General features: G+C 45.9%; 1 protein-coding gene across 5 annotated transcripts in view; it reads left to right on the plus strand.

Annotated features, from left to right (window-relative positions):
• Nucleotides 1-26,941, plus strand: part of FASTKD2 (FAST kinase domains 2) — a 461,831-nt gene that overhangs the window by 306,880 nt on the left and 128,010 nt on the right. For all 5 annotated transcript variants that reach the window (XM_069615586.1, XM_069615582.1, XM_069615584.1 and 2 more), the window contains one exon: nt 12,662-12,825. In XM_069615586.1, the coding sequence (XP_069471687.1) occupies nt 12,662-12,825 (164 nt within the window). The remainder of the gene's footprint in view (nt 1-12,661; nt 12,826-26,941) is intronic.

The raw sequence follows: 26,941 nt of genomic DNA on the forward strand, positions 1-26,941 counted from the left end.
GTGTATGGTATTTTTTCTTGGCCTCCCAAAGTTTAATTATAAAGTTCAACTACTTCCTTTGGCTTCTAATTTTACTTGCGTCGCTCATCCCAGGTGCTTCACACACTGTTTTCTTTATACCATGTTGCCGCTTGCAACCTTGGTTCCAAACACAAGCTGGTTTGGTATCGGTCTTTCCGACTCACCGGCTGTGCTCTGTTTTCTGATGCCGCTTTGTTGTAGGCACCAAGTACAGTACCACGGTAGCAATCGCTCCACCCTGCCAGAGTACCTCCGACACACTCTGCAGGTTTGATCAGCCTCAGTTCCTGGTATTCGGTTTCTTACTTTCCGAGGCTCATGAAAGTAAGTCTTTGCAGGTCAAGGGTGCTTCTCTCCTCGCTATCGTTTCTGGTCTCACGGTCTTTCTCCTTGTATTAAACTGCCATCTTGGAACTACTGTTTCCTTGTATTTTGTCTAGCTCAGAATGTGCTTTCGTGCTGCGCCTTTTATCCGTGTGGGCAAGTGTGATGGAAGTCAAGTTTGTGTAATGATCCATAATTGCCTGACCTTGCCTGACCATGGTGTTGAAACATGTCGGGTATATAGCTCTGGTGTTGGGCTGTTGTCGCTCACGGTGAACTGTCCGTGAGAAAGTGTTTGTGTGGGGAAAGGGGTGAGGGGGTTGAGTTCCTAGGTATCTCACCTGGTAGGATGGGGAAAAGATGTTACAAGGAAGGGGTACCACGTCTCACCCTCCGGTGTTCCACTTCCACTCCCCAAAGACCCCTCATCCTTCATCCTTGTGATCCTCCCAAACTGGTCCACCCCTAGGAACTGGATCCAAAAGCGATGGCCGTGTCCTGGCCATCTGGATGACGGATCTCCGGGGACTAGCGGGTGAGACACCTTCAGGTTTCTCACAGTGTGCACCCCACATGTAATGTTTACTCAGTATCTATAGACAATAATAACCAAGTAAATGGCACTAAGTTGAAGCAGTGCCCCCTCGCCAAGTATTGCTTCTTATTTTAAAGTTCCCATTGACATTCAGTTCCTGAAGGGGCTAATGATCATTTTCTCTCCTGTTCCGATTATTGTCCCAGTTTGGGATCTTAATCTGAGTTCCGTTTGAGCCCCTCCATTCATGTCCTTTAAGGATGTTGACTCTCAAGGCCTATCTTTTTTTGACAGCGATCACTTCAGCTTGTAGTGTTACCAAGCTTAAGGCCTTCTCTAGCAAACATCTGTTTACGATCTACATGGAGAAAGTCATTTTGAGGGTTTGGCCCTCATGTTTTGCCTAAGGTGGTCTCTGAATTCCACCTAACGCAGAAGGTGGTTCTGCCTACCCTTTATCTGCCTCCTTCCAAGGATAAAGAGAGGCTGCACCATTTGGATCCTAAAAGGGAATTGAGATTCTATAGTAACAGGTTGGCTAAGATCAGCCAGGATGACCCGCTCTTTGTTTGGCATGCTGGTAACAGACTGGGTCAGTCTGTTTCCAAACAGACCTTATCCCAATGGATTATTTTTATGTATCACTGAATGGTACAACTTGGCGGTTAAGGATGTCCCTATTGGTTTAAGGGCACATTCCACTAGAGTAATGGCTGCTTCTTCGGCTCTTCAGAGAGGTGTTCCAGTGCAGGACATTTGCTGTGCTGCAGCTGGGTCTTCACTGCAAACCTTGACCATGCATTACTGCCTGGCTTCTGTATCGGTTCAGGAGGCTAAATTTGGAATGGCTCTTCTGCACAGCATAAATCAAAAATAAATTCTCCTTACCCACCTCTTTCTAAATACTGCTATGGGAGTCGGTCAAAGATGAAGAATACATGGGAGGACATAATCCATTAAAAGAACAAATTACTTACCCGTAGTAATGTTCTTTCTGGTGGATGTTCCTGCCACATATTCCTCATCACCCTCCCATCCTACCCCCCTATTATGGGGAGAATTTCCATTATTTTACATTTGTCCTCTTTCAATGCCTGGTTTCTCAGACTGTGCTGTAATGGGAGGAAAAACGTGAACTGAGGTAGCTGGTGGCGTGCGTGCTACTTATACCATTGTCAACGTCCCAGTCGAGAGCAGGACGGATGCCTTGGTGGACTGCAAGCCGATGACGCACTGTGCCCTCTCTGATGAAAAAAGTTTTCCGAAGTTGTCAGCAGGATATCAGAGAATATCAAAGATTAGGAATACGTGGGAAGTCATTGAATCAAATGCTATTCTATTTCTCCTTATGGTGACTGTACCTATCAAGTTTGTAAGGGTTTATGTGACAATATTTGACTTAAGATGTTACTTGCTTAGTGTGTATTTTAAAGGCTTAATCAATAGTTTTTATTTTTAGACTGACCCGTCCAACAAGAATTATTGGTATTTGCTCTCGGTGGACTAATTGTACAGGTAGACCACTCTTGCACCCTTCCTGAAACTAAGCCTTGCCCATACCTTACCTTGATTGGGTTTGGCTAACCTCTGCATCTTCCCTGTTCACAGTAATAGGGTGGCCTCCCAAAATCCTCCCAGCAGGGATGATTTTGAAAATCCACCCTAACGCCCAGCTTCAGACATTCCACCTCCAGGATGTGTAATGGGTCCAGACAGTCCCAACTGCCTCTTTGCCCAGGAAAGCAACTTTTTGTGCTAGGGGAACAAAGAACCATATGGCCAAAAGAACAGCAAAAACCGTATGGCATGGCCATGTTAGGGTGCTAGCCACATTTAGTTGCCCTTAACAATAAATGCAAAAGCGCACAACTAAAAAGTGTAAAAAACAGTGGGAAAATATCCCCTGCCACCAGCTCTTCTTAGGCACTTTGTAAATATAGCCAAAAAGGTAGGATACTAAATATCCTAACCGCACTTCACTTTCAGGTCATGTGCACAGTTGTAAAAATGCCTGAAATTCACGAAGAGAGCCATATGGGCTCATTACAAGTCCCCCGGTATCCTGCTGGTAATTCGGCGGAATACCGGAGGACTACTGTACCGTCTCTGCTGCTCGAAATCCTGGTATTACCGGGATATTACAAGTGGCGGAGAGGCCGCTAAGGACTCCATGGGATGGGGATGCCGCAGTCACCAGCACTGTTCCGGTGATTGTGGCAATTGTCTGCCGGTACGGGGGCTGAACAGGTCAGGGCTGCCAGTAGATCACATCCCTTACTGGCAGACTTGGAAAGGTGCCGGTACACATTGCTACTGGCACCTAATTTCCGGACTAGCAAACTCATAATAAGCCCCATGTAGTCTCAGTGCTGATGGTCTCTACCAGTTTCCCCATAAGAATGAGCAAAAAGACAAGGGAAGTAAAGCAAAAGGCTTTACATCCACAAAGTTGGGTCAGGAGTCAAAATAAAGCAAAAAGAAAAGATGTCCTACAGAAGTCAATGGGATGAAAGCAGCAAAAAGAACATCTTTTCTAACAGTTCTCTGACCTGCTTTTTGTGTCCCAAGCTCAGGAAATTACCCCTCTGCAAACCTTGGACCTGTTTTCATGGGAAGGAGGTAAAGTCTTGCACCACAACCCGTCATCCCTCCACTTCAATGCTCGACTCCTCAACACGTGGTGTTCTGTTGAGTGGACAAAGTCTCAGGATTGAAGGCAAATTCTCGCCATAGCCCCGTCCACTATCAAATGGTACAGCAAAAAATGAAAAAGATTCACTGTCTGTATGCAAGCCAACACTTCCATTCTGTTGCATGCCAAGCCTCCTATTTGCTGCCCAACTTTCTCCCACCGGCAAGAAGATGCTTTTCCTAATCGTCTTTCAAGGTCCACCTGGCAACTAGTTAAAGGTACACTGGGACTACAGATGTAACGGCCTTGTGCTCTACATAAACAAGGAGTTCTTAAATGTTTTCAGGATGCTTCTACCAGTGCACAACGTCAACCATTTATGGGAGCTCAATACAGTCCTCGCAAGGTTGATCAGACAACTATTTCAGCTGATGCACACGGCAGACATAACGTATGTCACCTGGGAAACTGCTTTGCTAGCCACACTCGCCTCATCCTGAAGCGTATTTGACCTGCAGGCTCTATCGGTTCAAGAACCCTTTCTGTTGTTTCACAAGAACAAGGTTATTCTACAAACTGATCTCAAATTCATATGCAAGGTTCATTCCTCGTTTCACCTCAATGAACCACTGGTGCTGCCAGCTTTCTTCAGTATTCCTTCTACTTCTCTGAATTCTTTCAAAGTATGAAGGGGTCATAAGCACTACCTCAACTGCTCGAAGACGTTCTGTCACTCTAAGCATATGTTGTTATGTTTAACCCTTTTGGAGTTGGAAAAGGGCTCTGTAAAGCGGGCATCACAAGATGGCTGTCTGCATTTGCCTATTACCACAAAAGGGAGGGAAGACCACCTTCTGGCAAGCCAAAGGCGCATTCTTCTAGTGCAACAGTTTCCACAGCTGCCTTATTTGCTGGGTACCCTCCCATGACATCTTCATAGCGGCTATGTGGAGAGTTATGCATACCTTTATGAGGTTCTGCTGCATCGAAAAGAACTTGTCAGAGTTATGGGTCTGGCAGGCAGTTCTATGCAGCCTGTTCGCAAGAGATGAGCCTCTTTTTTTTTTTCTTTTTTTTTCTCCTCCTCCTGCTCTATTGCTGTATTCCTAACTGCTTTGCAGTCTGTTCAACAGCATGTGAATCTATGAAAGAGCACTGTGTCTTTCATATGCTTAACAGGCTGAGAAATCTGCTGTATAGTACAAAGCTTTTTTATCGTACACTTAACTGTGCTTACTTTAGTGATCTATGCCCCAAATTGTGGGCCTTTTATGCAGTAGCCAGTGAGATGAGCAGACTGCTTCCATCAGTGCCAACCTTCTTGATGACAATTCAGTCTGCACCCAAACAACTTTCAGGGTTCACCCTATCGACTGAAGTGCTATTTCCACAGGATAGTAATCATCCAAGAAGCCGCTTATAAGAGATTACCAAAGCTAAGGGCACGAAAGCACCATCCACAACACTAGTCCTGTATGGGAACTTGGAAGAGCTGGTATTCAAGGTGGTGCTTGTGCTAAAAAAAGTTATTGATTTGTGACCCATTTTAGGCCTTCGATAACTATATTCTTTTTCAGGCTTTGAACGTCCCAGCAGTCTTCAGAGGTTCGGACATTTGTGGCTGCTCACCTCAGGAATTCTACAATAAACATCTTTCTACACTTGAATAACTGGTATCTGAAAGCAAAGTCATTTGAAAATGGGCTCTATGCTTATTAGTAAGACATGCATACCCCCTCATTCTCTGTAGTGTTCCCTAAACTGCAGGCTTTCCAATCTCCCACCATCAAACATGATCCAGTTTATTGGCACGATTTTTGGTTACTGAAACGTGTATGGTTTTTCATGCCCTCAGATTGTGTGTGGGACATCTGTCTGCAGTGTCTCCATTTCATCAGAAGTCGCTGTTGCAGGATTCCAAATTTCTTGGCTATTTAGTGCCATGTCCCGTTCTCGCTTCATGGTGCCAGAGGCAGCACTAAAGTTGCAATCTCTTCAATGATAATGGAGTGGTCCCAATTCTTCAGAAGTCCTGGTGTCTGCTTCCATTCACTGAGACCTGTTGTGGTAGATGTCACAGTGCAACCTATTGTGTTTGGTACTATTATGGCATCCTTGCGCTCAGTTAATGGTGTAGATGACTACTCCCTGTTCTGAACTAGCAATAGGAGTCTTGCTGCCAACCCTTCTGTCCATACATGGAAAATACATGCTTAACAGACACATCTAGAGGAAAACATAGATTCAACATGAGAAGCAATGCAGTGCAGCCCTCTGCAGTGAGTCACTGTTGATCTATGTTTGAAATAGTGGTCTTTTTGGATCAAGATGGGGCAAGAAGGACTTGCTGTTCAGAACTTTAAGACCTGTCACTCTCCTCCTTTAGGACTTCATCTTAGGAGGGAGCTTCTGTAGCAGGCTGGACTCCAGGTTCTCCATCCAAATCTTATTAGTCTGAATGTTTATGCTACTGAGAAGCTGAGATATCAGGACAGTACTCTCAGATGATGTCCTTAAGGTGATGTTGATTTGTAGGCTTTAGAATAGTCCACTTATACCAATAGACAACGCTTTTCTAGATGGTACTGTTGTAGGGCTATCAATTTGTTTTGCCCCTAGCAGCTAGTTTTTTTTTTCTATGTTCTGCTATCATTGGGCTCGCCTTAATGTTAGCACAAGCAATGAAAACTTGGCTGTTGCATCAGTTTTCAAGGTGACTGAACAAAGGTCATATTTTGCTATTCCAACTTTTATGCAGTTTATTAAACATATTTTACTCCTTTTCATGATCTGAGGCTTCGGATGGAATCTCCTTTTTGTGCCGATGCTTTCTTGCCTTTGTGACCTTCTGAAGGAGGGGACTATCCTAAGATCTTCACTCATACGTGTCATGTTGATGGACTGCAGTGCCTTAGGGTTCTTGGTAGAAAACTCAGACTTTGAAGAGTGAGATTTAATACTTTCGACAGTAATCTCGAAATGAGGGTTCTTTGAGAGTTAATTTTACAGTGCTCTTCCCTCCTCCACATCACTTCATGATTGAAGAAAGTTTACATCGGCTTAACTTGTCATTCACCTTCTATTTCCAGAGATCCATAGAGTACCATATTGCTTACCAACTTTTTATTGGGTTTTCCGTTCATTCTAAAGGTAAAACCATTGCTGTCTGGACTAGTTGGCAGTGAAAGGTTCCCATTTTGGCTGGGCCGCCTTGCAGCATTTATTTACCTGAGTATTTGTTATATGCTCTGAACTCATTAACCCAGTGCCCTGTGAGCATAGCCAGCGGTTATTGACTATCAAAGGTTGGCATTTGGCATCCCCAAAGTTTGCATCCCCAAATAACTCTGTAACTTTGAAGAGTATGCAAACATTTGAATAGCCACACTACCCATTTGGGGACCCCACTCTGGGTTTGCCAAGCTAGTGGAGTGGTGGACTCCAGCCCTCTCGTGTATTAGGGGAGATTTTCTTTTTGCAACTTTCCTTCCATAGTTTCCTATGGAAACCCATTATTTCTGCTGTGTTTTCATCCTGTTGTGACATTTTGAAGGCAAGTAAAGCCTTTAGCTTCACTTCCCTTGCCTTTTGCTCACATGATGTGGGGAAACTGATCAATCCTTCAGACCATCATTCATGAGAAACATTGTTTCCCTTTTGAATTCTTGTATTTTTACATTGCACACAGCATCTTACAAAGCCTACAACTCCTTACTTTAGAAGGGCTTCTGTTGGGTGTCGGCCTGTTTGGGTTTTCTTGGCTCTCGTAACCTTCTACGCTTCCCCAGCATTGGGTAACAATGCCTCTTGTCGGCACTCACCAAAGCCCTTTGGCCGCCTTACTTTAGCGGAGCCTCGGTTGGCCGTCTGCCCGTTCTGGGTTTTCTGGCTCCTGTAACCTTTTAGCCTTCCCCCCCAGTCTTCGATACAGCTGTTTGATCTTTCAGCTGCATTACCTCTTCTGGATCGTTGCCAAGCAGGGACAAGCAAGGGAAGCAATTGGTGTACTTCTCTTGCTGAGATTGGGGATACGGTCTCTCTGCTGCGGTCTGGTCTCAGTGTCTGTTAAAGGGCCTCAGGTCCACCACGGCTTCTGATGAGACAGTCTTCTTCACCATGGCCGTCTCAATCTCTCTATTACGCTACATTCTCATCCAGCACGCCACCCTTCTGGTGTCTTGCTAGCGATCAGCTCGCTCCTCCCATTACGGCTGGCTCTGTGGTCTAGTGTGACCCCGCCCCTCCAGGATGTCCTCCCGTCAGAGGCTCGCCACTGCGTAGGATTCTCTCGCCTCCATTCCAAGTTCCTATTTGTTGTATGGACGTCATCACAAACAAAAGGGGTGTGTTGCTGCTCTTTGACAGTAGAGTTCAGGTGAGATCCAGCATTACCCGAAGCCAAAGAGATTGAAAAAAATGTCACTATTTGGAAAGTCCAAAACAGAAGTATGTAGACAGACAATGTACTATGGACAAGGGAGTTCCGTACAGGAATGGGAGTCTCTGTCCCCAAGAGGGGAGTCGCTCCCAGTGGGGTTCCACTTTCCCAGACCCCTAGGGGAGTGTCTTGCCTAGCGGGCTCACCTCCTTAGCCTCAAAGGGGGTGGCTTCCCCTCTGGGGAGAAGGGACAAATAGTCACACCTCCTATAACTTTATCTCCCGTTCAGAACTTCACAAACCTTTACCAAAAATATTAATTGTGGGCTGAATATGTTTGAACGTAGTGTTGTGAAGTTTTGTCACTAGGCATACAAAGGTGTAAGACTTCTGGAAATGCCACTCTGAGGCTTGTCTTTTTATAGATTTATTTAACTACCTAGAGCTCCATAATAAGAGGAATGGAAAGAATATTGCATAAATGGCTCCAGATAAGATTTTGAAGTAAGAATATTTCACTTTATTTTTTGAAGTTGGACATATAATGATTTTTAGTTAGTAAAAAGGTAATTCCCATTTCCAAAGGGCTATTTTTAAGGCTAATGTCACTTCTCCAAATATCTTTGGAGCTGTGTTTGTGGAAGCATATGGACATGGGTCTACGTAGCTATTGTTTCCTATTTTTCATTGGGATTAGTTTTTTTTGTTTTGGTAAAGATTTTCAGGTTCTTGGTGATTGAAGTGGTTTGTGTGACACTTATGTATCTCTAGATACATTTTAAGGGTGTAGGTGTTATCCCTTTATGTCTGTGTTATATGTTGTTGGCCAGGTTTATGTAATGGTTTTCAAACCCACAACTCTGTCATTCCTGGATTATTTCTGTGCTGTGTGGTGATTTGGGACCAACAGAGCATGTGTGCAACGCAAATATAGGTTCTCGCCTTTATTAGTTAGGATTATCAGGTTTGGGATTAAGGCATAAAGTGTCTGCAGTGTTCAACTTTACCTCAAAAGGACAACAAAACTACAGGTGTCATGAGGCACAATTAAACCGATTCAAGGGCCTATTCTAAATGAACTGGTGTCCTTGTCCATGGTCTCTAATCTAATCTATAATCCCAGGGAGGTAACGTCGCAGAACGCTTCTTCTGTTTTCATCATCTGTCTCTGGTTCACCTTTCTAGGTTCCTTGTGGCAGATGCTTCCATCAAGTGCTACTTACCTCCCTTTCCTTATGACGATCCTTCAGAGGGGAGACCCTTTCCATGAGGCTTGGGAGGTGAGGCCGCTAACCACTAGTCACCGTAGGGGTGGTAAAATGCGGGAGGACCTCAGTGCAGAGCTGCACAGGCGATTATACAAGAAACAGCCAGAAGTGCGAGCAACACGCTACCTGGAAGGGCTGGGCAATCTGGTCTGCACCAAACGCCCAAACTGCCTATAGCCGAGGGCTGCGAAGCCAAGCAGGCCCCAATGAAAGAAGGAAGAAACAAAACATCCCAGAATGGCCCCGGGCAGAACCAGTAAAACATTCCCTGCCCAGAACAGAGAAGAGGAGATGTAAGTGAAAGTCGAAACATAACCAAAAGAGACTTACTTTAAATCCTGGGCTGGTGCTCTGGCTTCTGCCGCCAAAAATCGAGGACACGTATCCTTTGGAAGGTGTTCCCGAAAAAAGGCCAGCTCTCCGATCCAGGCGTCTTCAAGAGCATCCTTGGCAAGAACCATATCCTTCTGGTGTGCAGCATGGAAACTGCCAGCCTCATGGGCACATGCCTGTGAGCCAGAAGATACCTTTTACGACACACAACAGTGCGCAAGAGGTATTCTTTTCATCGACACCAGATCCCGCCAAGAGTCCATGCCCCTTTGAAACCAATGGCACACGTGTCGTTTTCTAAAAAGAGGAGAATCCTTTGTTCCAAGCATGGTTTTCGAAAGACCAGAGAGCAAATGACAAGCATCTTCCTCATCAACGTTGGGCAATGTAAAGAAGGTAGAGAAAGTAAAGGGCGTTAGAAACCCTTCGAGGGACCTACAAGATTTGCTAGAAGTTCGGACACCCTAGAAGAGGCTTACAAAGAACTGAGAACCACGATAGGAGAAGGGAAGTCCTTCTAGCTCCATCTGGAAATCGTGGAAATTTGTTTCTTTTTGAACTTGGGAACTTTTCCTTTGTTTGTGACCCTTGGAACATTTCCTGAACTTGAGCACGTCTCACCCGAGGAGACTCATACCCAGGAGAAGGGAGTTCTTCTCCTGGGTTTTCGGAATAACATTTCTTAGATTAGGATTTGTGTTTAAGTGGTATGGATTAAAAATGAGTTTGAACTAGGACAGTGAACATTTGATTTGGAATAAACAGACTTCCTGACTGCACAAGTTTTTAGTTTGTTTGAGGTAGGGGACCCACCTCTAGTTAGGGATAGATATGGTTTTCATTAAAGAAATAAGTCTATAACAACCACTATGTCATCGTTTTTGGTGAAACTCCTCATTCCATGCCACCACAGCAAGCATTTCATCCTTCTTTACCCATGCCTGTTTACTACTGTTGGCAAGTATTTCTTCCCTTTTGCCAGGGTTGTTTTCAGGCTGAAGTTCTTATTCACCAGCCAGGAGTCTCTAATTTTATGCTGTTCTCTGGTTTGTCATCTTTGCTCTCTGACCTTCGTCAGGCTCTGACCTAGAGCAGTCAGCAGTCTGATGTTCTCACTATAGTAAAATGGTGCCAATTCTTGTAGGGGCGACACCCTGCATTAAACGGAACCTCAAAAATGTAGGTGGTCAAATGCTCCACAAGGATCTAATTTATCATACACATAAGAGCTCACATTGCTTCGATCCATGTAAAAGCAAAGGGCATTACAAAACTGAGCTTTGCTTCACTACTAAAGGAAAGCCAGGCAGTTGTAATGGGCAGTGAATTGCCCTCCAGGTAATCGGACAAAACACAGTGTACAAAGTCTTTCTTTGAACATGATAACCATTTGACACAAATAAAAACCACATGCATGTGGCAAGGGTCCTGACCGACTAGAGTGCAGCCAAGATGGGGAGAGACATAGAGATTCATGGAGATGATCATCGGATGGCTGACACAGAACATGTAAGCAGCAGCACAGAAGAGATGAATCCCACACCCAGACATCGGACAAGTGACTCGCCTCGGAGAGAGCAAGAGGTCAAACAGAAATGAGATGCGCTTGGGGAAACAGAGCCTTCAGAGAATCTTCTGCATGGGACAAGTGCTCCAACCAAAGCAGGGGGAGCGCAGTAAGTAGGTGCAAGGCTGCAAAGAGGTTCAGAGTGCAATGGGAGAACCGAGAGGAAGAACATGGGGTGGAGAGATGTCCAAGACCCAACTCAGTAAAGCACACTGAGAAAGTCAATGCAAGGAGAAAGGGTGCCAGCTGTAACATGGAAAGGAATGTCCTAGGACTTAAAGTAAAAAGGGCTGTTGCCTCGAACCTGGAGATAAGGTTCCAAGAACCCAAACATTTAGCAAGTTCAAGCATATGTGCTGCATGCTGGAACCCGAAGGCAAAGTACCTAGTGCCCATTGAAAAAAGTGAGATTTACTGCATACTGTAGCAGAGCTTGTCAAAGTTCTTAACCATACCTGATCAAGAATGAAAAGACTGGGAAAGAAATACTAGCAACCAAAATACCAAATGTACAGTTCCTTACTACCTGATAAACCTTTTGAAACATACATTGTTGAACTCTTCTTTAGTGTGCAGTCTTAATGTGTGTCAAATTCTTAAAATAAAATCTTGACCATAGTATTGGTTTTGCATCAGTTCTTTGGATATTCTTTCTGCTAATGAGCCAAATCCGTCTGTGCTGCTGAAATTGTCTGCCACCTCTTGCCGTTGTGAAGGGTTCCCCATGTTACCATTTCCTTGTTGAGGATAACCTACTGAGGTCCAATGAAGTCCACTATACCTCTGACTTTTTCTGTTGGCCCAATTGAATACAAATTATATGTGTGCAAATTCTTTCACTGCATTATGACTGCTCTAAGGCCATCTCATTTAGGCTTGTAGCCCTTTAGGAAACTCTAAATGACCAAAGAAGCAAATCTTCTAGTAGATTAATCATGGGATTACTGGGAAAAGGGAAAAAGAAAGAATTCCCCACCTAAAGTGGTACACTTCCATAAAGAGCTTCAGCTTGAGTTGCTCCTCTGATTTGCGTCCGTCTTTTCAAGTATCCAGAAGCACTAAGGGCCTGATTCACAGAATCACTTTATAATGGTGCAATCTCATAGGAAAACGTTCTGTGAATCAGGCCCTCAATGCCGTGGGAATCCAACTCTGTTCAATATCTGATCCACAGGAAAGATTGCCATTGAGACACTAAAGGAATAGAGCCAAACCCACTCGCCTAGAGGAGCACCCAGAGAGTCTTGTGTAGGTTTGGATGGCTTCCGGGACTACCAAAAGGTTTCCGCAAGAAGTAGAGATGTATTGCATTAGAAGTGAAATAAAATTGATTGGTGAAAGCAAGATTGTAAGGGAAAAAAGAAACCTGATCTGGGCGAACAATTGACTAATTTCAAGAATAAATTAAATGTGTAGGGCCGTAAGTTGCTGCAGAGCTTTCTTTCTTAAACAGAAGCAAAATGTTGCTCTTTGTAAAAAGATGATCTGAAAGGCCTTGGAAGTAATTGCTAAGACTTGACAGATTCACACTGTTTAAGATTTTTTCGATAAAATTATGTTTCCTGTGTATTAATGATTGTATTTCATTTATGTACAACTCAAGGTTCCTCGAGGCCCTAAATTCTTCATTGGAGGCATATCTTCCCCGAATTCCTAGCATTGAGCTCCTAAGAGCCGTCTATTCATCTTGCATAATGGGTTACTTCCCTCAAGCAGCTCTCAGCAAACTCCTCCAAGAGGACACACTCAACGAGCTTCTCAACTCAGGTCAGTGAGGGCTTCCTGTCATTTTGCCCTGGAAACGTTGATATGATCTGCAAATGTATACATTAACTTACATGTCATTTCCTTGAAAAGAAGCTTTCTAGATGAGGAAAAGCTACATTGTAGAGCAAATAATGCAAGATGCTGAAGCATTCTGTATGGTACTGTGCCAGTAAAGGGAGCAGACGTCTGAAATGTTTTGCTATCCATCTTTTTGTTGCCTGCCACCGTAGCATAAGAAATAGGCCGCACACACTTCCCGGCAACCTTCATTCTCTCATTGTGTTAAATAACAGAGCTTTTGCTAGTTTACACAGTTGTATAAAATATTTTAAATGGAAAGTCGGCCGATTTGGGGCAAATAAGAATATATTGCAATTCTGAAGAATGGGATTTTTTTCCTTTTTGATGGTTGCCCTTTCACAGATTCCAAAAAGTCCCTTTTTCATTTACTCTTGCAACACAGCATACCCTAGCTGCAGACCACCTAATTGTAAAGAATGATCACAGAGCAAGTGGCAAAAGGGGACTTCACATTTTATGTATATTCTTTAGGATGGGGTACTAAATGCCATACTCTGATGGTGGTGTATGATTCTTGCTTTATTTTTTCTGGTAGGTGAAGAATAGGTATCCAATTTTAGGGAGAAGGGGGATCAGGCTGATAGTTTGCTGTATGTGATCCTTTGATTATAGCAGGGTGGCTTGCTGTTGGTCAGTATCTGAAGCAGGCTGCAGTACCTTTTCTAATAGCTCGGAAACATTTGATGATTTTGTATTTTCAGTCAGAATGTCAGAATCCAGGTCTATGTTGACATATTATTTTACTTTCTATTGCTGTTAATTCATATTGATCAATTACGGCCCTTCCCTCCAATAAAAAGGCTAACTTTGTAGTTCATGCTAATTTTATAATTACGAAAAATACCTACTTTTGACATTATATATGTTTTCAAAGCCAAGCAATGACCAAAAAGCAGCATGATCTAACGATATTTTGGTCATGACTAGCAGGTCAGGATCTGTGGTCAGCCTTCAGGTCAGAGCTTTGGCTGGTTCAGTCCTTCCTCCTTCAGAGGTTGTGAAATTGTGTACCTTTTAAACTTGGTAATAACACCAATCACTACATGTCCAGAAGCAGGAGGAATCCGGCATGAAGCGCTTTGAAATGTAGATTATTATTGTTATTCTGTTGAATTTCATGAATGTTAAGACCTATTTCTGTTACCCAGACTTGCCTAGAATGATGACTTTGGGAGTGGAAAGTAGATTTACACAATGCCTTGTAAAATCATAATGCTGTCTATTTAGGATTCTTACGAAAGAATAGTCTGCTCATAGGTAATCACTCCTGCTCGGCTGCCAAGACACTCGCTAACAATTTCTCCCAGCTGTTTCCAGCCAACTACTCCCCTCATAAACTAAATCCAACCTCATTTTAATAAACTGATTGGTTGTTACTTGGTTTCACTGTAGTGTAGTCCTCCATTTGCATGGCCTCATGGTACTTTGGGGTCCTGAAAAAAAGGTTGGATTTGTGGTTGGTTTAGTTGGAGCAAAGCTTTCTATTTGATTGGCCGTGCAAGGCACACAGAAATTAGCCTGACTGAATTTTGAGGTGCATGAGGGGGTGTTAGTTTGTCTTAGTGTTACTTTTACCAGTGGTAGGGGCTCAAACCAGATCGGCCTGTTCTCTTCTTGCATAACTATAAGCTATTCTGATGACTCCAGGTATAGTAAGCATCCACAGCCTAATGTTGACCAGTCTTCAGAGACTTGTTCCACCTATTACTGTTCTGTTTATGTAAATGGGAATTTGTATAGCGCCTTTCACCATTGGTATGGTGTCAACGCACTGTAGGTTGAACGCCCTTTGGGACTGCAGTCCAGTTAAGACTGCATCGCTGCGTACCCCGCCCCCTCAGGTCCCCCGTAACTGTGGATGTTTGCCGCCAGCCCCTCGTCTCCCCTTGATGTCGCTCTGTACTCACCCCTCAGATCCCCATGTTCCCATCTCGTCACTGCACCCCAACCCCCCTTGTCCCCGTGATGTCACTGTGTACCCCCATGTCCCTTGACTCCCCGCAATGCCGCTGTGTGCCCCCAGCACCCGCTCCTTGTCCCCTCAGTTATTGCTGTCCCCCATGCCCCTCATGTCCCGTGTCGTTGCTGTATGCCCCCAGCTCCCTCTTGTCCCCCTTTATGTCGCTATGTACCCCCCAACCCTCTGATCCCTGTGATTTCTCTCTCTGCCCCCTGCACCCTTTGACCCCTCGATGCTGTCGCTGTATGCCCTCAAGCCCCTCCGGTCCTCGTGTACCGTTCCATCCTGTCTGTCTTTGCTCTTGGACTGTCTAGGTGTCACTAGGCCGAGTGCAATGGCTAGTCTTCACATTCTGGCTGTTTGTGACCTGTGGGTGTGTCTTTGCGTTTACCCTTGTTCCCTCCCTTGTCGTCGAGCGCTTTTGAAGTGCATTGTGTGTGGGCGCTGTACGGATGAACCATCATATCACTATGCTTACTCTATACTGTACACCATCACACAATTAGAGTGTAGCTACACCCCTCGATTAATTTGCCCTATCTGATCACATACGAACAATATCCCATGAACACCTCATTCTAAATAAAACGCAGCTATATCCCACAATAAAATTGGCCTAGCTGCACACATAAGCGTCCCACAGGCCTACTGCAGACAGATCACAGTCTTGGTGTCCACCCGCCAGACTGCACACATTGAACCAATATCAATAACACCACACCCAATGCTAGAATGTAGTTACCATTAACCAATTACATTAGCTGCAAACTTAACTGGTGCACCCAAGCACCCTTCGACTGGACTACGGTCCCAGAGGGTGTTCAACCTACAAGCGCTTTGAGATCACACCAATGATATAGAGTGCTATATAAATGCCAAATAACGTAACATAAGTGTAAATGTTAAGAGAAATAAATATGTGCATCTAGGACGGATTAATCATGGGGGCTAGCTGCATTCTAATGCTGGAGTTGTGTGTAGAGTATGTGAGACAGGTAGCATGTGTACAGCTAGGCCGAATATGTTGTGGGGGGTAGCTGCATTCTTTTTTTTTTTTTTAAACTCTTAAGGTTCACGTCTCATACTCATACAGGTAAAATTAAAAAAAAAAAAACACCGAATGATGCACATCAGCACAGTATCCCGCCATCCTACCATTAGTGCCATACATCTCTTGCCCCCTTCTTTAGAGGTTTATGGTTCCTCCCCATCTCGCTATCGAGCACCAAGAAACGGTGGCTGGGGGGGATAGCTCATGGGCACTGTTTGTCTTGGAAGCAAGACCATGCATAGCAACACAGGTTTGAATCCTGGTCTCCTGCTTAGAAACTGGTCTCTGGTATTGAGCGTGTTCTGAAAGAACAATTATAACGTGGCCCCAGATATTTCTCGCCCCATTAACCCCTGCTGTTATTGCACAGTACTCACAGGCCATATCACAGAACCAAGACATGTTGGGGGAGTAGAGCTGGGCCATCTTAATTGCCATGCCAATATCATACCAGTGGTCAGTAACTTGCGGAAACCTTTTGGTAGTCCCGGAAGCCATCCAAACCTACAGCAAAGTATATCACAGGGGATTTCTTTGCCAAACATCCTCGCAAACATAGCCGTCCCCTCAACCCAATAATCATGAAATGTGAGAGCATGCCCACAACATATGGATGAAGTCCGCTGCCACCACTCGACATCGCAGGCATCTATCGTCCTTACTGGGGTCAAACAACTGGATCCATGCCAGGGTCCCGTACGCCCTATGCAATATCTTGAACTGAATACGTTTAAGCCTCCCATTCACAGCCCCGGTATGCGAACACTCGCACATCGAAGCTCACTGCCTGTCAGTAAATTAAGACTCAGCATCTACCTCCCATTTTGCTCTGCAGCCCAAGGCCACCTTCGGGGTTCCTTGCATGACTATCCTAAAAAAATACAGGAAACCACATGCTTCGCCGCAGTCGAAGTTGCGATGTACTGCCACAGCGGCACCATCACTGGCTCCCGCGTGAAGGACAGAGACCATGCCCTAAATGCCACTCTCGTGCAATGGTATTGAAACCCCAGACGTAAGTCACGGCCCGGGTAGCTGCATTCTAAGGAATGTGGTGCTGTGCAGTAAGTAGGGTGTGTGGAGCAGCTAGGCTGAATTTATCGTGGGGATAGCTGTATTCTAATGTTCTTCGTAATGTGCAAGGTGGTAAAAGATTGGGTGCAGCCTGACTGGAGCTCATTTTATCATAAAAGCATTGAGCGCATTGTCACTCATGGATGCAGTCGGACATTGGTCCGACATCTGAATCCTTTATAATAGACTCTTTTTCTACAGCTTTCTCCTCTTGGACATATCCACCACGTGCAAGTCTGGCTTCAGAAGATTTTCCATCTGATGGCATGCACAAATGACTCTACTTGCCATTGTTTGTACCCATGACTCTAAATGTGATATTACAGGTGGTTTATCTCTAGAGCCGGCTGGACCCTATGATCATAATTCCCTTTTTCTGCACTCTGGGTATTGCTTTGGAGTACCACTGTTTGAGAATTCTGCCCAGCATCATACTGCCCTCAGACTCCCCAAAAGCCCCCAACGGAAGGCCTGCAAAGACTGTGGGAAGCCCAGGTCTGTATCAATCTGCACTGGCTCTGTATTTGGTGCTAGGCGCTGGACCATGGTACTGATTATTGTGGCTCCTGCCCAGAAGTGTCCATGCACCCACCATAAGTTCATTAATGAGCTGCTTGATAGTCTTTAATGTTTTCATAAGAATAGGAAAACTTCCATCAAGTCCCTGGCTCAAAACGAAAACATCTTGCCCATTGAGAAGTCTAAGGAAATTAGTCCATCCACATGGGGATACCTTTATGAAACTGTGCTGAAGATAGTAACGACTGAATGACTCTTCCTCCAGATGCCACTACCGTTCTTCCTCCAAGAATGCCCTGATGCCTACGGGCTCCGGCGCAATACAAGTAAATAAACGTAAACGTCGCTGTCACTCTCACTTCAAAGAGCCTACTTCTGACTCGGAGTAATCGCCTCCTAACACTTGTAAACAAACCATCCTCCATTAGAGCATCTAGTTAAGAGCAGTGACATCAATTTTGGCAGAAGATGTTGGACATTTGGGCTTGGTCAACTTGGCTTCGGACTGACCAGAGAGAGCCATTGGCCCATAACATGTCCCCAGAACTGAAATTCATGCAGGTTTATACAAATGGCACTGCAGTGACGAGGGTGCGTTTTCAGAAGACCATAGCAAAAGCTGCATAAATGCCTGGGAATGGCTGCCTCCCTGGTTGCTAAGGTACAGCACGACATCTTGGAGCAAGATCCTCCCAAAGATGATCCCCCTGCCCCCCTACCACCCCATCCCTTTAATACTACTATTTCACTGTTCTCTGATTGACTGAGGCCTTCCGTGGGTGATCCACTTGCGGGCAAGGATTTTGACACTTAGCAAAGATTTTCTTTTTGCACCTTTTCCTTTGTAGATTTCTATGGGACACCCTGTCTTGTTGCTTATTTTCTAACCCTGGTCTGAGTTTTGGAGGTCATTAAAGCCTCCTGCTTTTGTTCCCATGCCAGTTTTTCTAATTCTTCTGGGGAAACTGACTAGTCCCCAAGACTGTCAGTACTGAGAGACACTACCTTTAATTTGGAATTCTTGCATTTTTACAATTGCACACACAACCTTATAGTGAAGTGCATTTAGGATACTTTGTATCCTTATAACGTTTTACCTGATGGCTTTTCGGTTACTTTGACTATGTGCTTAAGAGAGGCTGGTGTGGTAACTGTGATTTTTACAATTTTTGTGATATTTTTTCTCTTACTGCGAAAGGCTACTAAACGTAGCTAGCACCCTAACATGGCTGTGCCACAAGATGTTCACGTATTCTTTGGCCACCATGTCCTTTGGCCTGCTTCCTACCTTCACAGGTCATGAAAAGCCGTAAAGGGCACCCATTTTCCCTTTACAAGTTGCTGCTTTGGTGGGATTTGTGTGATATGTGGTATATATGGTTTTTGATTACATTGCTTACCTGTGCTTTTTGTTTTGTGCTTGGTGTGTGCATAAAAGCCCAATAAATAATTGTATTTTAGTATACTCTCTGACTAAATTGAATATTGGTGGTGCTCTGTGTGGACATCTTGTCGCCGTAGTGTAAAGCGAGGCGTCTCTTGAGCGTTGGATATCTGTTCTTCCTGGTGAGTGATGTGGAGAGGCTGCTAGTCTGTCGACGTACACTGAAGCGAAGAACAAGCAACGCGGGGCACCAACCCAACACCCTCCTGGTTGACTCAAACGGGACGGGGCTGGACTGGTTCCCAACATCACGGGACGGCACTTTTCTGATTTTTGTATGAAGTCAGGACAGTGCAAGCACTGAAACAGAAGGCCTCGAGATGGTCCAACTGTAGTTTAGGTGTTGAACAGTGTTCCGAGAGACTGAGGTACACAAGTTCCAGGAGGCTGGACTATGTGGTTTCAAAAATGGAGCAGTGAGCTGGTTCCAGCAGGCAGGGTACAAAGCAAAAAGCACAAGGCAGTGTAATGACAAGAGGCTGACAGCCAGGAGACTGCCAGGAGAGGCCAAAGGGAGTCTGGAGAGAGAATCCGGGAAACCAGAGAAAGGAGCGGGAGACCCCCAGAAGGAGAGACAAGGAACCAGAGGGCAAGGACCCAACCCAGACCCAGGGTAGGGATCCCAACCAGACCGAAGGTAGGCACAGGAATCAGCCTGACAAAGAGCAGGCCAACAAGGCCAAGAGAGGAGAACACGGCAAGGAGCATGGACCAAGAATTAGTCCTACGCGAGGAACGTGATCAGGGGACTGATGGCATTGAGACGCACTGAATTGCTGCTAGTGGAGCCCGGATATAGGTCTGGATCCAAAAGGGAGGGTTGGATCGCAAGCTCTGGTTGCCAAGCAGACTGCGCATGCATGGAGAGGTGGGCACGGACGCCCACGCATGCGCTCACCCACGATCATGGTTGCGCCCACGGAGGCTGAGACCCAGACCGGGCAGGCTCGTCAAAAGCGCCATTGGGGGTAAATCCTCCATGTCAGGATTCGCCGGAACCGAGGACCCGGTCTCCCAGACCCGGTGAGTGGCATAACAGCTAGACCACACTCGCACTTTTCCTGACACTAAGCCTTGACTACCCATCCACACTACCTTGATTTGGTTTTTGCTAACCTCTGTCTCTTCTCTGTTTACCATAAAATAGGGTGGCCTATTGAAATCCTCCCCGCTGTGGCTGATTTTCGAAATCACCTTAACAGACACAAAGCAACCGCCTGCGTTTTCAGACCCGGATTGCCTTTCCACCCACCCTGCTCCTGAGTTCCTGGTGGTTTAGGCAGACACAGTGTAGAGGTAAAGGCCTGGTGTGCATACAAGAGAGCAGATCTTCCATTGGTTATCCCAGATTTGAGCGCGAAACAAATCTTGGATAAGAGAAGGGGCTCTGCATCCATTCCAGGTGATCTACTGAAGTTCACACCGAACTACAGAAGGAGCCAAGTATCCTGAAATGCTGAAGCAGACCTGTGGAACCGCCACAGATGCACTGGAAGGTTTGGTAACCTGTGTTTGCTGCTCTCCCGTCGGATCCCTGCTTTTGTCATTGATCGTGGAAGGTCTGCAGGGCTCTCCAACCCTTTGCAGTAGTTGGAACTACTCTTGGCACCACCTGATTACCTGCCAACAGAGCTTTCTTGAAAGTGTTCCTGGGCCGTCCAGTGAACTGACAAGCTCTACTGCGGGATATCGCATAGGCGCGCAGCCGTCCCGAGTTGCCAATCTAGACTTGGGGAATCGCTAGCTTGTGGTCCTCAGCGCTCTCCTGCCAAATCTCATCCTAGCTACTCTGGGTCGAGAACTCGGAGAGTGTGCCCCGCCGTAAGCCTTTGTGATCCCTTCGTCACTTTGCTGTGGTGACGGTCTCTGTAGGTGCTTTGCCTAACTGCTCTCCTGAAGCCTGCTGCACTGGAATTGTCGTCTTCTCTTCTTCGTGAGCTGAGTAAAGGCTACTGTCCTGTCACGGACGATAGTTCTGTCCCGCAGCCGCTGAAAGACAGAGCACCGAGAAACTGCAGGGCTCAAACCTACAAGCGACCTCGACTAAACTGGCAAAGTTTGGTCCGACCTGTGCCAAGGGACAGTGAGTACTCGCTTCACTTAACGGTAGCCCCTGGCACAACCGATATATTTTTACACACGAGAATCCCTTCAAAGATCCTCACTTTGGCTAGGATAGCCTGCGCTCCCTCGCTATTCCCGAATGTCGAAGGTCGCTCTGCCTGCAAGGGAAGACCCTCCTCGAATAGTGGTACTTTATTCTTCATCACCTCAAGCCCCTTCCTGAACTGCTACATCCCCCTGAAGAGGTACCGTTTTCGCTCCTGACACACGACTGCACGTTATAAACCCACTGCTGTACCTTTGAGCGCAAGACTCCCCACTTGGTAGGGTTGGACTGCTTAAGTTAGAGTTTGGATTCGCAAGATTGCCCAATGCAATAATTGTGTTAACCTTCTTTCTGTTACAGGTCGTGGATGTGTTTCCCCCATCTTGCATTAGGCTAAAAGCGATTTGTATATATGTTACATAGTGATACGCTTGTGTGGTAAGTTTCTCTATTACTGTCGTTATTCATGTTTGATTTTAAGGCCTATAATAAATGTATATGTCTTTTTGATATACTCCTGTCTAAGAGTATTCTGTGGCTCGTTGCTGTGTGTGCTCATTGTGGGTTTCTGATCACTCACCCCTTCTGAGACCTTGTCCTTATCGCCACCAGGCTACCTTGATTGGTCTGGTTTGTCCAGAAGGTTCCCCTGTTTCACTAAACTAGGGTGTCCTCCTAAACTTCTGCCCACCAGGTCAGAGTTTAGAAATCCATCTTAACAAATTGGTGTACAGCGGTGGGATAACATCGGAGGTACCCAGTATTGCGCACTGGTAAATGACCTGGATTACTCTTACACAGTAAACACAGTGACCTGCAGTTAATTCGTAACTGTAAGCCACCTGCCTCACTTATAACATGGAATTGATTGCGGACAGTACTTTGAGTGCCTCAAGGTCACAAACACTAAAAGATTTGTGCAGAAAGAGGCCTGTCTGCCACTGGCACGGGATCCAAAATGATCCAAAAGATCATGGATTGGCAGGAAAGTCTGTGAAGAATCAACTTCCGTGGCACCAATGGCCCAGGGATGAATATCAGTTTCTAAACCATCAAATCAACCCCCACACCTCTAGTACAGCAGAAGGTATATGAATAGATTGGAATACAAGTGAATTATAAGACATACTTGTCCAAATTTGGTAACATGGACGGAACAGCAGGCTTATCTCTGCAAGGTTATGGATCGTTGGTTAGTTGCAACACAGCGGAAATACCATTATTACCCAATGATAAAAGGGACTGTCCAGTCAAGGTTGCATAAAAATAAAAATATCTACTTTTATTATTACTTGTTACGCTCACCTGGTCTCTGCGGAGGCGTTTGGGCACGTTGCAGCCCTCCCTGAACTTGAATCACCCCCTTTAGGCCTCTTCCTCAGTAGAAAAGCTGTGAGCGGTGGTACGTGGTGATACTGCTCCTGCGTAGAGATGAGTGTGTGAGTGCGCCAATCTGTTATTGTTGTACCTCTCAAACCCTTCACCCCATAGTATGGTTTCTGTGAGCATACACCAGCCCATAAAGCTCACCTATGAATTATGGAAGATAAGCTCTCCGTCCTGCTACTTATGGCAGGGGCGCATTGAATGGGATCTAGTTCCTTCACAGATTCCTGATGAGGATTAGTCCAGTCCAGCTGCGACTATGCTTCTCCTTAGGATTGGTGAATCTTTCTTGAGCTCTTGTGATGCTGTTCGTTCTGTTGAATGTCTTTACATGTTGCTCCTATTTATGCCCGCAATAATGTCTCTCTTCTGTTTTCTTCCCTTAGATGGAAATGCAGCCTCAATGCAGCTGTGAGACGCGAGACGCGGCCAGATGGTAGATGGGTGCTACCGCAATGTTCGACAGCAGGCACGTAAGTGATGGTTTAAGGAAAGCGCGAAGTATGGCGAAGCGCAACCTTAAACTGACAGTTTTTTCGATGTCTAACCTTGTCTTCTGTTTTTCCTTGCAGGCACAGGCTGTACAGGTACCAACAGCTTCCCCCAGTTGGTAAGTATGCTGGCAGGAAGCAGGATGTCCAGGAAGCAGGATCTTCAAAGGTAAGTTGACCTCGGGCGACGGTGAGCATTATGCTGCTTGCAAGTGCAGAATAACGCGAAGCGTCTGTCTTGAGGATCGGGGAAGCTTATATAGCTGAGATCGTGGGCACGCCCATTAGGGCCGGCTTACCAGCCACACCCTGCCACTCCTAGAGAGTTAGCACGTGCAAAGGCAATCCATTAGCAGCCCCACCCAAGAATACACTTGGGGCTGCTTAATGGATGGAATGTTCAAGGTTAATGCATCTGAAGTGCTATGTCCATAATAAAAGCCTTTTGGTGTTAAATGGATGTTCTTGTGTACTTTTGTTCATGAGCCCGGTGCCAAAGGCTCCAGGACAGTGTCCATCCAGGTCTACTGTGCATGCGACCCCTGCATGCCTGTGCCCCTGACTTGATGACAATGACATTGCTGCAACAGACAGTACTAGCACACTACAAAATACAACTCACCCTGTAAAGGAACACAGAGGACAGACAGTTTCACAAAGGAAAGGGATGCATGCTGGATACTGACAAGAGGGTAGTTGGTAAAGTAATTAGTCTTACTGTTCAAGATTATTTGTTTCAGCACCATGGTGGCCAAGGGTCGTAACTGTCTCTACGGGCCTTCGCAGAAGGACCAGGGGGGCAGAACCACAATGTATCTGGTGCTGAAGAAGTTCTTGGTGCTTGACAGTGTTGAGGCGGTTCCAGGGCGGTTCGCAGCTCTTGAGACAGATTTAGTGGCGGGAGACAGCTGTGGGTACCAGGCGGCAGGGTGTTCGGCAAGCAAGGCTAGAGGGACGTCTGCAGGCTGTCTAGCGTGGCGGCTCAGGGCCAAGAATCGCTGTCTGTGCTGATTGGCGGATCTGGAATGCTGGTCGATGCATCTCGGGCGGCTCTGGTGACTGCGGCGTGACAACAGTCAGCGGCGCAGTCGGATGTGGTTCGAGGACTCGACTGTCTCAAATTTCCTTAAAAGATGGACACTGGATGATGTTTGTGTGGCACTCCTCCTAGCTTCTTCGCAGGGCTTGTGTCCTTTCAAGGCGGATGGTCCAATGTTCAGGAGTTTTTTTGCAGGCAACGGCCTTGTCCTTGGTTCAGATACTCTGGCACTTCCCACCTAGGAAGCTTGCTCACCAAACCTAGCAGGGCAGGATGTGTGCTAGCTGGGTACCGGTTATGGAACTGCTGTACGGGTCCTCTGAGTCTGGTATCTCCCTCTGTTCCCTGGGAGATGTTTAGGGGAGGAATTTTGCTTCCCTCTTGGAACTCCTGGCCTTCCTTCACTGGTGGAAGATGTAAGGCAGACTGTACCTTCCGCTCGGGTCCAAATGAGTCCTGCTTACACCTTCCGAAGTCTTCAGATGATCTGTAAGTGAGGGGTTCAGCCCTCTTTTAAAGCCATATGGGCCCCTGTGATTGGTACAGGCTAAGCCCGCCTTAATTAACCAATCCTGTGTCTCCACTAACAATCTTGTTATGCATGAGGTCAGGACCAGAGTGCTCTGCAACAGGACAGACCATGGGTGACAACATATACCCAAGTCCCACCTATCTCCCAGTCTGTTGTAGAGCAAAGTGTCTCTTTGGTTAACTGAGCCCTCTGTGACTCTTGATTGAAGCGCAGGGTTCCCTTGAAGTTTGTGCTGGTAGCAGACTTCCTGTCTCCCCCAAACCACATACTTCTCCCCTCTGAAAGGGGTCAGCTCTGCAGGGGTTTGCCTATGGTTAAAAAGTGTACCCATGCATTCATTTCACTGCCTTTCATACAGAGGGTTGGGAACTAGCTTAAAGTTGACACATTGCATACCAAAGGGGTGTTATCTCCGCCTTTCCTGTTATCTATTCCGGCAACCAAGCACCTTTCGGCTAACTTCACTTATCTCTCATTAGTATACACTGCCACCAGCCGGAGGACAAAAGGAATGCAGATCCATGGAGCCTTTGATATTTAAATTAGGTTGTCCATGGCTGCAGGAAGGTGTGCCCCCTACTTGAGATGTTATGATGTACCCGGGGCTGTTACATTCCAGGGGAAGGTGGCACCTGGAGGCTGCATTTCCGGAATACATTTGACTATAAGGTTGGCCTCCCATCATTCCTTTTCATTATTAAAAAATCAAAAAAGCCCAGGCGAGTGCACTCTCCCAGTGCTGATGGTCGAATTCCTCACAAAGCCGCATTACAGCTTTACCCTCCTATGATGGTGCAGAAGGTGCTGGGACTGCTCCCAGTAACAAAGTAACTGTTGCTGCCTTCATAGAAGGTATTGGTGTAGATAGGGATTTATTAGATTATGCTGGGTCTGAGGCTGAGGCCCTATAGAATTGAAGAGAAAAAGAACTGATGACTAAGCTAGAGTTGGAGAAAGCAGAAAGATAAAAGGTTTCGGATCACCATTTGGAGCTTGAAAAGCTACAGACTAAAAATGATTCCTCTACATAATCTGGCAATCGGTCTGGCTCCTCCTTTCATCCAAGGTTTCTGAAAGATCTGCTTAGTATGTATGATGACAAGAAAGACATGGCAGTCAACTACATTTGAGTATGCATGTGAGGTACAAGAGGTTGTGGATGCTAACGAGATTGCATGGGTGCTCAGTCGACTACCACATTCTGGCTGCAGTGCTATTATGGAAATGTTTAAGGCTGACAGAAAAAACTTTTTAAAATTAAAGCCAACTCTAATCTTGAAGTTTGGGAAGACTCCTGCCCAATACTTGAAAAGATTTAGAGAATACAAAAATAAAGAAGTGAACACTTGGATTTCTTATGTGACTGATTCCTTAAAAAACTTAAAAAAAAACATGAATGGTTGGGTAGAAGGTTACAAGGTCACCACCTTTTGAGTGCATGATTTCTTTAATCATGCTTGAACATAATTGTGCTCTTTGTTCCCCTGGGCTTAAGCAGCACTTGGCTGATTCTAAGGAGATAGATCCAAAGAAGTTAGCCAATGCAGCTGATTTACGGGTGTCGCGGAGAGTGTCCCATAAGGACAAGTTTCCATCTGGTAAGCAGGAGGCGGGTAAAAAGCACAAAGAGAAAGAGGGTGGGGTACTGTTAAATCTTCCTCTATAAGGGCCACAAAATGTTTAACAAGGGCAAGTCCCATGAAAATGTTCAGAGTAGTGGGAGTCAGTCTCCCAAGCATAGTTCTGGTTATAGTAAGCCTCCCTATGTCCCAAGACCTGTCATGACCACTGGCCCCAAGGTGTCAGACCTAGCCCAACATCCTTGGAAGCAGGGTCATGATCCTCATTCCAGGCACCAGCCGGCCCCCGTAGGGGCCTTTTGGACCTTGTCCTGGCGCCTGTGGCGCCAGGCTCATGCTCATAAAGGGACCCAGTCCCGGCACTGGAAGCGCCGGGCTCATATAAAAGGGATTGGTGCTTGGGTGGACTTACCTGCTGCAGACCATGCTGCCTTCCTACCTGCAGGATGAACTCTTCATCCAATCCTGCTGGGACTACTTTAACTGCTGGGTGGGGCCAGCACCACTCCCAAGAACCACATACTGGAACTCTTTTCTTACCTCTGGAGGCTGTGGAAGAAGACGCCTAAGCACTACTGAAGGCTATTTAAACCACACCCGATTGGTTTCACGTGCTTCGCGTTATTCTGCAATAGCAGTAGGACGCTCACCGTGTCGGCTCCAGCTGATCTTCTTCTTCTGCACCTGAAAACAGGACAATCTTTAACTTACCTTCCTGAAATCCAGCTCCAGCCTTCCGTGACATCTGAAGAGGAAAACGAGAACATTAGAGTAGCACGAGAAAATACCAGAGCTGCTCTTACCACCCGTCGGCGCCTTCCAAGGCCTCGTGCCGCGATTCTTCGTTCT

This window comes from Ambystoma mexicanum, chromosome 9 (genome assembly GCF_040938575.1).
Source record: "Ambystoma mexicanum isolate Mex_15411 chromosome 9, UKY_AmexF1_1, whole genome shotgun sequence".
NCBI classification, from domain to species: Eukaryota; Metazoa; Chordata; class Amphibia; order Caudata; family Ambystomatidae; genus Ambystoma; species Ambystoma mexicanum.